Source organism: Zosterops lateralis (assembly GCF_965231275.1).
Source record: "Zosterops lateralis genome assembly, chromosome: 3".
NCBI classification, from domain to species: Eukaryota; Metazoa; Chordata; class Aves; order Passeriformes; family Zosteropidae; genus Zosterops; species Zosterops lateralis.
Window position 1 is genome coordinate 113,667,549 of NC_139764.1, and position 13,805 is coordinate 113,681,353.

A 13,805-nucleotide genomic window follows, 5' to 3' on the forward strand; every position below is an offset into this window, starting at 1 on the left:
GAACCTGGCTGGGATCAACCTTCTCAGCCCTCTGTGTGTGTGACAGGCCAGCCTTGGTTCCCAGTGCTGCCTCCCTTGGCACCTGCCACTGCCATTGGTTTCCCTGGATGTTGTAGTTTGGGGCTTCCTGCCCTCTCTGCTGTCCCTGCAGACAGTGAAGCCCCTCCTGGAGCAGAGACCCTGAATGGAGCAAATCCTCTGCTGTCACACCCCGTGCCCCAGTGCCACCCCTCTGTCCCCTGCCTTTTTGCAGCACACAGAGCTTAAGTCACCCCCAGCTGTGGCTCCCCTGAACACAAAGGAGACACAGAGCAGCTGGGTCCAAATCAACTTTATTAGCTGCTGAGGAAGCTGCTGGCAGACAGGATTCTTCACATGGGGCATTCCAAAGGCTTTTAATCAGCACAGAGGCCAAGGAAAGGAGCAGCTCCTGCTCAGGCTAAAGGCTGGAGGGGAGGGCAGCAGCCCCAGGCACCTGAGCAGGAGTGGCTGCCCTGGACAGAGACACAGCACCTCAGAGACAGGGAGTGAAAGCACTGCCTGAGCCCTGGGAGGGTCGTGTCACTGCTTTCCTGGGCCCAGAGGCACAACAGCTCCTGCTGGGAGAACGGCCTCAGTTGATCCAGGAGGCGGCAATCAGGGAGGGAAGGATGATGCCCAAAAGCCAAGCAGCCCAGCTTGCAGCCAGCATGGAGCTGGCCTCAGGTCCCGCAGCCCTTTCTCCAAGCAGGACACCTCCTTGCTGCAGGAAAACTGCCTTTGGGGCACTGTCCCTTCTTGTCTCACAGCAGCTGATCCAAGGGGTGCCTGGAGTGCTGCCTTTGCCCTGGCCCTGGCCCTTGGGCTCAGGCTTGGCCAACAGGGCAATCACCCCAAGGAGGGGGTTTGGTCTGGTTCTAGCACAAAGCAGAGGGAAATGCTTATGGCAAGAAAGCAAGAGGATTCTGGCTTTATCATGAAGCGAACAGGTTGCTGAGCAATGACCACAGTAACGTGCCTTATTTCACCAAATATGAGAGCAATTGGATACCATTGTCTTCATTGGGTTTGAAAACATCATCATTGTCACTGCATTGTGTGAAGAGCCTGGTACAAAGTTCTCCTAATCTGCAAAACTCTTGTGGTTCTTCCTTCCCATGGACGTGGCCTAACGCTTCTCCAGCTCAGACAGTGCTTCCTGCTTGGTAATTCTCTGCCACGCCTCAGGGATTTCTCCTTTGCCCTGAAATTTCCCATTGTACAAATCCTCCAGCTCTGTCCTGAAATGAGACACAAACCATTTCCAGTACGCCTGCATGGATGAATCAGGAAGAATTTTCCAAGTGGAGTAAGGAATTTCAGCACTACGGTATCTCTTGTAACACATCAATGAGCAACCATCATCTTTGAATAAGGCATCGCTTGAAACAATGCTGGAACAAATATTAATGTTCAGTTGACGTGTATCATACTTCATGCCAGGAAAAAGTATCCACCATGTGTCTCCCATCAAAGCTCGTGGGCGATGGAAGACCACCTGATGGTCTCCATCATGTCCCTGCAGGGTGTTTGTGCACACAGCCCCACAAAAGGTACACTGTTCCCAGCACCCCGAAAAATGCTCTGCCAGGATTGTGTGAGGCTGTCTTGAAAATGAGCTCATGTCAGCACCAGCAAATCCTTTCTTGAGCTTGTCCCTCAGGGCAGCTAGAACTTTTGTCATGGCACGGCTCAGGAACTCAATGTCTGTGACCTCCTGGTGCTCGAAGCCCTTCAGGTCACTTCTGGGCAAGCTGATCACCTCAGCCAGTTCTCTGCAAAATTCATCCAGCCAGAGAGAGATTTTGTCTTCTCTGTCATTTCTGTCTTTGACAATTTGGGTTGATAAAGAAACAGCTGACAGGATGTTTCGATAGAGAAGACTAAGGGAGGAATCTAAAAACTTCTCCAGCCTCCTGCTCCCATCTAAACAGTGACTCTGAACTCGTGTCTCAATGTAACTCTGAAAAAACTCTCTTGGAAACATAAGATACTGCTTGAAAGACTCAAAATTTTCTTCTTCTGCCAGGTATCTCAGGATGAAAACTTCCAGATTGGCTCTGTTGCCCCTGAAATCTGGGAATTTGCCCTGCATGTCCTCAGCAATGGCTTTAGCCGTTTTCTCATAGACCGCCCGGCGAAGAGCTGGTTCAATCTTGTCACAAAGGAAAACAGCAAAAGTGGTGATAGAAGTGGCTCCTTGGCAGGAAATCTGGAAACATTGGAAGAAATCTTCTCTCTTGCTCTTCAGGTACACGACTGGGTCATTTGCCTTTTGGAATGCTTCGTGCATGGCTTTAAACCTTTCTGCTGCCATTCTGCACAGGTACAGAGACAACTCTATGCTGTACTCTCTGTTAAAAGTACATTTTGCATTGCTGGGGACAGAGTTCACATCTTTCTGTACTTCATTGAGTATTTCATGAATAAAAGTTCGGCTGTAATCACATTTCTCCTGTTCCTTTTTATCAATATTTGCCTTCACACTCTCTATGATCTTGTGTGTGATGCCCTGCAAGTCAATCACATCAGCATTGGAAATGCTCCTGGGATGTGAAATAAAGCCTAAATACTTTTTTTTCATGACATGTTTCTCTATGTCAAAAGAAAATTCTCTGCCTTTGGGAAATGACTTCATCTGTTCAGGGAAACCTGGCTCCTTAAAGTGCTCTAGAAGGACATCTTCGATGTCTGCATCAATATTGACCTCTTCTAGAGGATGAGCAGGCCGGGAGACTTCTGCAATCCACTTGTCCCAGACTACAGTAAACTTCTCCTTCAAATCTTCGTCACTGAGGCTCTTCCCTTTCAGAGTCACAGCCAGATCCCTACTCTGTCTCAGGAGCTCATTTTCATATTCCAACTTCCTTGCATCCAGTTTCCTCTGCTCCTTCTGTAGCTCAATAAGATTCTCACATTTCTTTTGCATTTCAAGAAGAAGAGTCTCTTTTAGTTCTTTCAGCTTCATTTCTTTGTGTAATCTCCACTGCACCAGTGTCTCATGGTCTTTGTCTTCACTGAAATACTTTTCCACTTCTTTCTCAATGGCATCACTTGTCTCTTGCACCAGTCCTTCAAGGTGCTCTCTGGTCACATTCTGCAAGTCCCCATTCCGAATTTTGTTGTCCAGTCTCATCTGTACGTCTAAGATGTGACTCCTCAGCCTCCAGGTCCACTGACTAAAGGCACTTTCCAGTTTCCTGTACACAGCAATCTCTCGGGAATTCTTGAAGCTGAAAACAAAGTTTTCATTCAGCAAAGCATTCCAGAGGTCACCAATACGATCTTTCAGGCTCCAGAACCTCAAAATGCTGTGCTGCGACTGCTTCTGGGCAGCCTGGAGGATTTTGCTCTTGAGTTGCTGGACGTTCTGGCTGTAGGTGGGGTTGGGGGGTGCCATTGGGGGGTTTCCTTCCCACAGGTGAGCAAAGTAATGAATGTGAGTATTCACATCAAAGGCAATGACATCGCTGAAGGAGGAGATGTCACAGGATTCCTGCTGAGCAGCTACCACGGTCATTTCATCCAGCTTTTCCTCCAAACGCCTTTGTCCTTCCATATTCTGCTCCTTGGCAGTTGCTTCTCCCACGTTTTGGTGGACAAAGATGCAGCTTGGGGAAAGGTTGACTTTCTTCATCCTCAGGAAAGCCTGCACAGCAATCTGGAGAACATCTTGCATTTCTGATGGATTTTCTCCAAAGATATTGATCACAGTCAAGTTGGCAACACCAATGACAAAGGTGGCCAGTTCATTGTCATGGTTCAGGGACTGTTTATTGGCCATCTCAATGGCACGAAGTCCCTCTGTGTCTATCACCAGCACAAAATCAAAGCCCAAGTCTTGCTGCAGCTCCTGGCCCACTGGGATCAGCTGCATAAAGGCTCCGCGGGTGCATCTCCCCGCGCTGACGCTGAACTGCAGACCAAACATGGCATTCAGCAGGGTGGACTTGCCGCTGCTCTGGATGCCCAGCACAGAGAGCACAAACACTCGTTTGTCCCCCAGCCTCTCAATTAAGCTGTCAAAGATTGCTCCCACCCAACGCAAGGGCAGGTAAGAAGCGTCTCCATCCATCAGCTCCACAGGATATCCCAAAACCATCAGCTCTGCTGCAATTTCTGGGAGTTTGGCAAAGTTGTAATTCTTTGTCTTCATTAATTCAAAAGCTTCATAAATCTGCCCTGCCTCTCTCAGAAGGTGTTCCAGGCCGATGGATGAATCATTGATTTCATCAGAGAGGGCATCCAAGTGACTCAGCAACTCAGCATTACCCTTGGATTTCTTCTTGCTTTTCTTTCTTGCCAGGATTTCAGACCATAACTTGTGATATTCTCTCCTCAGTTCTTCAAGGCGACCACCAGACAGATCATCCATAAAGACCTTCATCCACTGCAGGAAGTATTTTTTAGTATCTGCTGGCTGGGCCTGAAGAAAGCCAAGGAATGATTTCATCAGCAGGTTGGGGGGGAAACCTTGTTCAAGTTGCTTTCTTCTTATTGATTTCTTCTCATTTTCAATTTGGCTGCGATGATGCTCAATGCTCTTCTTCCCCTTCTCCTGCAAGCGAGTGAGTTCTTTGTCCTTTTTGCACCACTGGTACCACAGTTTTCCTTGAAGCGGCAGCAGCTGGGATTTGATCTCAGACAGCTTCTCTTTCTTCAGAAGGTCCACCAGCTCCTTGGCCTTTGCTTTGGCTGTCACACACGTGGGTTGATCTGCATCCACTATGAATCCGTGCTGGCGAGCTTTGTCCACGCAGGCGTCCAAGCTGAAACGTGGAGTAGATCCTTCCAGGAGATTCCCAATTGTCTTGGTCAGCTGGACCATCAGTTCTGCTTCGTTTCTGTTCTTGATCCCTATTGATATAATTGATATATTTCTGCTGGATTGTCCAGCTGCAAAGTTCTCTTTTTCTGTGAGAAGACAAACCAAAGACCTCTGTGATTGCCACAGGCCCTGCAGAAGCTTTTTCCCCCTGCTGTCCATGTGCTCCAAATCAGACACAAGAGCCACATTGACAGCAGATATCTCCTGCAGGAACTGCAGCTGTGCTCCGTGATCCCTGGCGTCTCCATGCAGGTTACAGAAAGCCACGCAGCACTCAAAGGTGTCATCGGGGCTCCCGCGGGGGCAGTACCAGGCGATCTCCACCACCCCTTCCATCAGCAAACGCTCTCTGGTGCTGCCCCTGCAGTGGCGATGGAAGAAAGTGTCGTGTTTGCGTCTGCTCAGCAGAGCGTTCAGGAGCTGAGACTTGGAAGAGGAGGCCGAGCTGCCAATGCGGATGAAGGACACGATGGGTGTCTGGGCCTGAAAGATGAGTTTGTTGCTGTAACACTTTGTTCCAGCCTGCTTTCCTGACTTGTCCACCTCTTTCCAGCTCCTTTGGATTTGGCTGAAGGTGTAGAGTGGGAACTCAATGTGTGAAGTGCACGGGTTGGGCACCAGCAGAGGCAGCGCCAGTTGGCAGAAGGCCAGCTTGGTTGCAAGGGTCTGTCTGAGGAAGTCATCAGCACAATGGAAAATGGCCATCTGCAGGTCCATGGGGTGCACATGGCCATCCCTGCTTGCACGTTCAGGGGCTGCTTCCATCATATTATCAAGAAAGTTTTCAAAGGAGTCTGAGTGTTGGTACTCTTGTTCTCTGGTTTGTGGCATGAGTGCAAGGCCTGTGTTGTTCTCATCCCAGCAAGTCAGGTACCTCACCTGGTAATCCAAGGTTAACAGCTTTTGCAAGAAGTAACATGGCAGTTCTGTGTCCTTGCTGGGCTGGCTGTCCTGCAGAGATGTCTTGCAGATGGTGTGGAAATCTCCCATCCCCATTTTTCTTGGATAGTGACTTTCAAGTCCAAGGCGCTTGAGCAACTGGAGAAACTCCTGGTTTCCAATGGCTTCATTGGCATTGGATTGGCTGCTCTCTGACTTGGACTTGGATTGACTGGGGGACTCAGGTGTTGAAAAAGTGTCTTCCAGGTCACAGAGTATGTTCTGTGTCCTCTGTTGATCCCATTTGTCATCCAAGCACCCACTGATCAAGGAACGCAAGTCCCGTTCCAGCCTCTCCCAGTCTTCCCCTTCACTGTGCTTTTGGAGGAGATTCTTTACCCGTGGGGACCACAAGCCTTTCATGTGATCTTCCATGAAATCTAAACGCTCCCTCTTCTGCTCAGGGGACAGCTCTTGACTTTCAGGTGTCACAGTCAGACCCGTCAGCAGAAGGGAGGCCTCAGCTCTGTTGGCATCTTGCTCTTTCCAGTTCATGTACTCCTTGTGTGCTGCTTCCATTTCCTTGGCCATGTACTGAATTTCTGGGTGTCCAAGGAGGTGCTGGAAAGTGCTGCTTTCCACCTGGTACCCTGTGCTGGTGGCAATCAAGAGCACCAACAGTTCCATGTCCTTCTGAGCCCGTTCCTGGAGAGACTGGAGTAAGGAATAAATGGCGAGGCCGCAGATCTGGGTGGCTTTTTTCTTTGCTTCATGAATAGCAGAAGCAGAGCTTCCTGGTGCTTCAGTGACAGCATGGATGTGCTCCTTCATTTGCTGCAGTGTTTTGATGAGCTCTCCAAGCTCAGAGACTTTGGGGGATTTGGGATGTGGCTGTTCAGCCTCAAAGATCTGTTCCACGTCGATGGAGGACACTTTGTCTTTTATTTTCAGGAGTTTCTGGAGTGCCTTTTTCTCCCAGGAGTGCCGTACCTTGCACTCCAACTTGAGGAAGTCTTTATATTCCAGATGTTGCAGGGCTTCTCTGCTCTTGACTCCTAGGATCTGTGACACTTTGGGCAGCCAGTATCGAGCATCCAATCCTTCCTTCTGAAATGCCTCTGCCAGGAGCTTTGCATCCCCCTCTTGTGAAGCCTCCTGTGAATCCATGTCTGTGGAGAAAGAAAAGAGACTTTCCCTAAGGTGCTGGCAGAGGCCCCAGCCTCCTGGCAGAGGCTCTGCAGCAGCTGCAGCCCTGGGGATTGCTCCCAGCCAGCTGCTGGAGCCCAGCCTGGGATGGCACAAGAGCCAGGCTCTCATTCCCAGCACACAGGATGTGCCTGTTGCTTTCCTGTTTGCAGGATCAACCCTGAAGCTGAGTGTGTATCCCAGAGACAACAGAGACATACAGAGACACAAACACAGACACAGAGACACAGACATAGAGAGACACACATACAAACAGACACACTGCCACACACACAGGCACACAGACACATTCAGACTGCCTTGGAAAAGGTGCTGCCTTCACCATCACCCACATCCTCCCAGCAGAACTCCTCAATCCACAAGTGCAGACAGCCAGGGCCATTCCTGACTCCCTGGAGCACTGGCACAGCCCCTGTGCCCATCCAACAGCCCTGCCTGCATCCTGCACCCTCTGCCCAGCCCCACACCTGCCCTGCTCGCTGCCTGGCCCAGCCTGCTGCTCCCAGCACCCACAGGCAGCGCTCACATGCTCCCCCCATGGGCACCCCACACTCCCCAGACACACTCCCCCCACGCCCGGCACGGCCACACGAGCTCTGAGCTGTGCTCCTGCTTCGGCTGCCAGAGCAGCCCCTCCCTCGCCCCACTCACGCCTCTTGCCAGGACCTGCTTCCTGCCACACTCAGGGGGCCCAGCCCAGTGCAGGGCCAAAATCCACCTTGTCCCTGCCCACACCTGTGCCTGGCCCATCCTGCTGGCCCATCAGGAGACACTGGAGACTTTGGGAGCCCACTCAGAGAGGGGCCCTCCCTCATCTGCTGCTCGTTAGCACAGAGGGTCTTGTCAGCCAAGTGCCCATTGGTGGCCATCTGGGCCACAGCCACCACTGAGCCACTGAGCTTAAAATCTCTGGTGACAAGAGGAAAAGTGCCAGCAAACCTTCAGCCCTGGCCTTGAGGGGAGCAGAGTTCAGGCTGCTCAGGGGCAACTTACAGAGCGCCTCTGGGAAACAGCTCTGGAAGGTGCTGTGATCCTTTCTTGGGGATGGTTCTAATCCCAGGGCCAGTTTTGGTTTGGTTTTGGTATTGATTTGTGCCTGGTGTTGTCACTATTCTGCCCTCCCTACTCTGAAATATCACAGTGGCTGAAAGGTCTCCTCAGATTCTGTGTGGGGTTGGGGGCCAGGGGCTGCTCTTCCTTCCAGCAGGGGTGATCAACACAGGGGCCATGCGGCACAGTGGGTGTGACCTGAGATGCTGCTGCCCTGTGGTTGTTTCCTTTTTTCTCCTTGTTATGAGTACTGCCTGTATAAAATAAGTCATGCTTGGAATTAAGAAATATAGAAATAAAGATTCATGAGCGGCTGCCAGGAAAGTAAATTTACATCTGTAAAGGATGGGCATCTCCAAGGAGGAACCATGAAATTTACAATAGAAAAGAGAGTTGCAGCCACAGGGATGGCTGCACAGAGATGTGCAGCCACATCAAGGGCGATCGGCCAGGTTACGCCTAAATGATTGACACCAGATAATGCATCTAAGTCAAGACGCCCATGTTCATCAGGATTCTGCATCCCAAAACCAGCTTCTCAGAAATCTCATCCTGAGCCCGTCTCTGCCTGGAAAACCAGCCCGGATAACACAAGTCCCAAAAGAAGACGCACGAATACACAATCTGAGCAGAAGTAGACAAAGAAACCCCTGCCTCAGGGGAAATAAAAAGTGTATAAACTGCACTGTTGGTGATGGGAGTTGTGGACCACGGGGGACTGGTGCAATAGAGGCCTGTCTGAGGTTCATCCAGGTCCAATCCTGGGATCGGAGGTGTCCTTTTATTGTGGCTTTCCGAGTTCACTGTTACGCGAAAATAAATTTTATTTTTTATTTTTCAATCCAGCTTTTTCATTTATTACACCCTCTTGGGTTTTGATACAAGAAGCCAGGAAGCTCACAATGGGAAGATGCATAGATGTCTTCGTGCCGCATATGGTGACCACGGTTTTGGAACAAAAGGGGGGCCATTGCCTCTCTGCAAGCAGGATGATGAAATTCCAGGTAACCCTGACTGAGCAGGATGATGTGACCCTGAAAACCACTAACCTTTTGAATCCAGCTTCATTCCTCGGTACCACAGCTGAGGAAGGCCCACTAGAACATGACTGTGTGGAAGTAATCAAGTATACCTATGCAGCAAAAGCAGAGCGGAAAGATGTCCCTCTAGAGCAACCAGAATAGGAACTCTTCACAGATGGAAGCAGCTTCATGGAAAATGGAATCAGATACGCTGGATATGCGGTAACCACAGTTGATAGGGTAGTAAAGGCAAAAGTATTACCACCAAGTACTTCAGCTCAGAGGGAAGAACTGGTTGCACTAACCAGAGCCCTAGAATTGAGTGAAGGAAAGACGGTCAACATATGGACTGACTCAAAATATGCCTTTGGAGTAGTACATGTACATGGTGCCTTATGGAACGAGAGGGGACTGCTGTCCTCTCAAGGTACATGGATTAAACATCAAGATGCAGTCCTGCAACTGATAAATGCAGTACAAAATCCTGAACAGGTAGCGATTATGCACTGCAAAGCACATCAGCCAGGCAACTCCAGAATCTGTGAGGGAAACTGGAAAGCAGATTGGACAGCCCTCCAGGTGGTGTAGGAAGCACAGACAACAATGGCATTGATACCATTAAAATTTAATGTCTCTCAATTTAATTTGCCTCCCCAGCCAAGGTACACAGCAGAAGACAACAGGCTATTACATCTGCTGGAAGCACGGAAGAACCCAGAAGGGTGGTATGTAACCGCACAAGGGCAAATTGTGGTACTTCCCTTGGTAATGAGAGAAATTTTACAAATAAAACATAATGAGTGTTACTGGGGTGCAGAGGCATTGGTAGCGCTGGTAAAACGACACCTAATCTCCTCACAGATGCAAACAATGGCAAAATCAATAATGTCAAAATGTGAGATTTGCTTGAAGAACAATCCAGTGGCTAGACGACAGGCACGGTTAGGGAGAAGGTGGATAGGAATAGAACCAGGAGATTATTGGCAGGTAGATTTTGGAAAACTACCCAGAGCTCAGGGATACAAGTATCTGTTAGTAGGGGTTGACACATTTTCTGGATGGCCAGAAGCCCTTCCCTGTCCCACCAATCAAGAAAAGGAAACAGTTAAGTGGTTACTGCAGGAGATCATTTCTAGATTTGGGGTGCCTCTAGGGATATCATCAGACAGAGGTTCACATCTTTGTAGCTACAGTGGTACAGGAAGTAAGTAGATTATTGGGAATATCTTGGGACTTCCACACGCCATATGAATCTCCTAACCCTAATCCAAATGTACATATCACGGGGAAACATGATGTGTATAATTATGTTCTGTCTCTCGGGAGAGCTTTAGCTCAGCTCCAAAGTGTCCTGATGTGGAATAGGCCACTGCCTCTCAAGAATCCAGTCCACGATATTGAACCAGGAGATGAGGTGTACACCAGAGCCTGGAAGGAAGAACCATTGAACCATTGAAAGAGAGGTGGATTGGCCCTCATCAGATGCTGCTAACCACCTTTACAGCAGTCAAAGTGGCTGGAGTGGAACCCTGGATACAATACACGAGAGTGAAGAAGGTCCTTCAAGGAGTTCAATCGTGGGCTGTGCAAGCTGTGGGACCAACAAAACTGAGAATAAAATGTCTGTAACTGTTTCAAATGGTATCAGTAACTATGCTCATGCTCATCTTGTGATTAATGTTAATTTTATGGATACCAATGTCACCAGTAGGGAATGCTGTTGCTTTGGGATATGGAATGCAAAAGGGTCAATCAACTGCTCTTCATTCTAGAATGAAGAGAGAAGTGCAAACAGAGACACAGGTAATAAAAGCTCCTACTACAATTCAGGCTGAAAATGTGATGATTGGATTGGTTAAAAACTTTGCCAAAATGCAAAATACCAGTAGAATAACAGCCTGTCTGCCAATACCAAAGGCAGCAGGGGACCCAATAAGTTGAGGAATCATAACATCAAAATTACTTGATATAAAAGGGAACAGAACAGTTAAATGTAAACAAGAGCCAGAGTCAAGAGTTGTGGTTAGAGAATATTGGAAGATAACAGAAAGGGCCTATATGAAAATCACGAGGAAAGAGGACTGTATTTTAAGTCATGGAAAGGTGGGACAAATCGTAGAATGGTGGGTTAAAGATCAAGACCTTGCAAAGTGGGAAAGCTTGTTACCACACTATCAAAAGGTTAAAGAGAATGCTACAGAGAGTACAGTGGTGTGGAAGTGTGAAGAAAAGGAATGGAAAGGCTTAGAGCCCTGGGACAGTGCATGGTCCATGAGTATACTCTAGAAATTCCAATATATGGCAGGCACTCCCTGGTACATTAAATGGAAAGGCCCCGAGAATGACACAGATCCAGCAGTAACGAATACTGAAACTAGCAGTAGAAGGGAAGCAAATAAAGTAGATTGGTGGGCATGTGATAAGATTTATGATTGCAGTTCTGATGACCTGGAGATAAAACAATGGTCACCATTGGCAGTAGCCTTACGAATCAGTTGTGGTTGCAGAGGAATCAGACAAAAACAAGGAAGATAGAATCTAGGATTGTAGAGGGATGTAGCAGGAGTACAATCCAGAGTCTGGGGCAGTTTGTATGGGCAATAATTGATGGTACATGGATGACTCACCTGCCTGTACATGGAGAAGTAAAAGAAATTACCATAGGCCTCCCCACTTTATGTTCAATTTGGAAAAAGTCTCCATTTAATGGGAGCCATGGCCTCCTACAGAAAAGAGCAAAACGAGATGCCCCAGATAGTGAGAATCAAGACAACACCTGGCAGGAACCCTCTAGTGGAGTAAAGCTTGGGTGGGCCCTGGAGTCTTTGTTTGGTCCTGTTGCAAACTACTGAAATAGGGAAATGCTATATAGGCTCACAGGTCAGGTAGATAGACTAGCCAGTTACAAGAGTTACAAGAGAAAGATTTAGAGAACTCAATATGCAATTACAAGTCACTACCAAAATGACCTTACAAAATCGATAGGCTCTGGATATGCTACTTTTAAAAGAGCATGGAGTGTGTGGATATTTAAAAGGACAAATTGACCACTGCTGTGTCCACATCCCAAATGTAACTGCAGATGTGGAACATGATATTAGTCAAATAAGACAAATAGAACCTGAGGTACAAGAGGAGCAAAAGGATTTAGCTACTACCTGGTTAGATAAAATTTTTAAAGATTTAGGATGGAATGTAAGTTCATGGGTAAAGTCTATCCTTGAGAATTTCATCATTTTACTAATCATATTTCTAGTAATTTGGTTAGTTTTTAAAATTCTGAAGAGAGAAATACAGAAAAGGACTTCCTGGAACAGAACAGTAATGAAGACACTGACACAAGACAAAACTCCTTCCAGCACCTTCGATCCATAATAACCTCCACCATGAGGTCCATGACAACCACAGATTGGAAGACGAACATCCACTATAGACTCAGAAGATAAATGAACTGCATTCCGTGAAAGCATTTGCATATTAGAATGAAAATAATTTCAAAGGGAGGGAATGATAGTATAGGGTTAAAATGATTTCTGAGGTAGCAGGGCCCGAGAATGGGACATTGGCTTCACTGCAAAAAGGATGTCATTCCATGCTATTGTTTTAACAAAATCAAGTATAACTTTGCTTAGGTAATGGGGGAGAAGGGGGGAGATGATCGTGATTCTTAAAAAAGTACACAGGCCTTGAGAATAAAGTTCGGTCAGGAGGATCTGTACCCGTACAATCATCAGTACAACAAATGATATTATTGTTAATTGTAGTGTTATTTTGATAACTAAATATGATTATTCTCTCAAACCAGAATCTTAAGCAAGAATCACAAGGATCATTGTTACTTGGGTAGAATCAATGGATCAATGGGGCTTAATGATTAACATGAATCCTTATTTAACAAAAAAGGTATAAAATTGTGTCCATTTTGAATGTCTGATGAAGCTGAGATCTGGGTCCAGGGGAGTCCCGGCTTCCAGAGCTCTCAATAAAGCACCGCACACAATTCCGTGAGTGTATGTTCTTTCCTACACAAACGTAATCTCTTTTAAACTGCTTTTGATATAGTATAATTTGTCACCCTTTTATGGTTAATATCCTAATCACTGTGTAGATTGTATATCTTAGGGTGAAAAATACATGTTATAATTTAAGGTTTTGTAAAATATTAAAAAAGAGGGTATGTACTGTGTAATATGACATCAACTTCTGCAGAAGTAATTGTAGCTGTGAAATAATAACTGATGCCTTTATTTCAGTAACTAACTCACAATTGTGAAATAGCTAGTGTTGATTGAAAGTGCTTGTAAAAGTGGCTAAAATGTTTGTATAGTAAGATAACTAAAAAAAAAAAAAAAAAAAATGAAAAATAAAAAAAGAAAAAAAAAGGCAGGGGGCAAATAACACTGAAAAAGCAAGGAGGAATCTACCCCAACTCTTCGGCTATCAATAACTGTCAAACCACAGACCAGGGGGCCTAGTGAGGAAATAAAACACAAGACTCTCAAAATCACATTTGCATTGTGGCACGTACTGTTAGAAGATGAGGTCAAGGGTCGAATTAAGATAAAGAATTCCCAGAAAATGTAAACTCAAATGAATGTATGAATATGTACAATCTTCATAACATGGATTTGACCAATGCAATGAGAAAGTATATAAGAAGAGTTTTTGCTGGGACACAAATCCCCCTGTGCCCAGTCCATACAGGCCCAGGAGTGTCCAGAAATGTGAAGACTGAATTAAAACCTTCCGAGAAATTAAATACATAAATCCACACAGACATGAGGAAGAAATGCAAGTTTAGT

At 46.8% G+C, this 13,805-nt stretch overlaps 1 protein-coding gene across 2 annotated transcripts in view; it reads right to left on the reverse strand.

The window, feature by feature from the left end:
• Positions 1-247: 247 nt before the first annotated feature.
• The window catches only part of LOC310907776 (interferon-induced very large GTPase 1-like), a 28,614-nt gene continuing 15,056 nt past the window's right edge, over positions 248-13,805 (reverse strand). For both annotated transcript variants that reach the window (XM_083858248.1, XM_083858249.1), the window contains exon 3: positions 248-6,894. In XM_083858248.1, the coding sequence (XP_083714374.1) occupies positions 1,148-6,892 (5,745 nt within the window). In that variant the 5' untranslated portion in view covers positions 6,893-6,894 and the 3' untranslated portion in view covers positions 248-1,147. The remainder of the gene's footprint in view (positions 6,895-13,805) is intronic.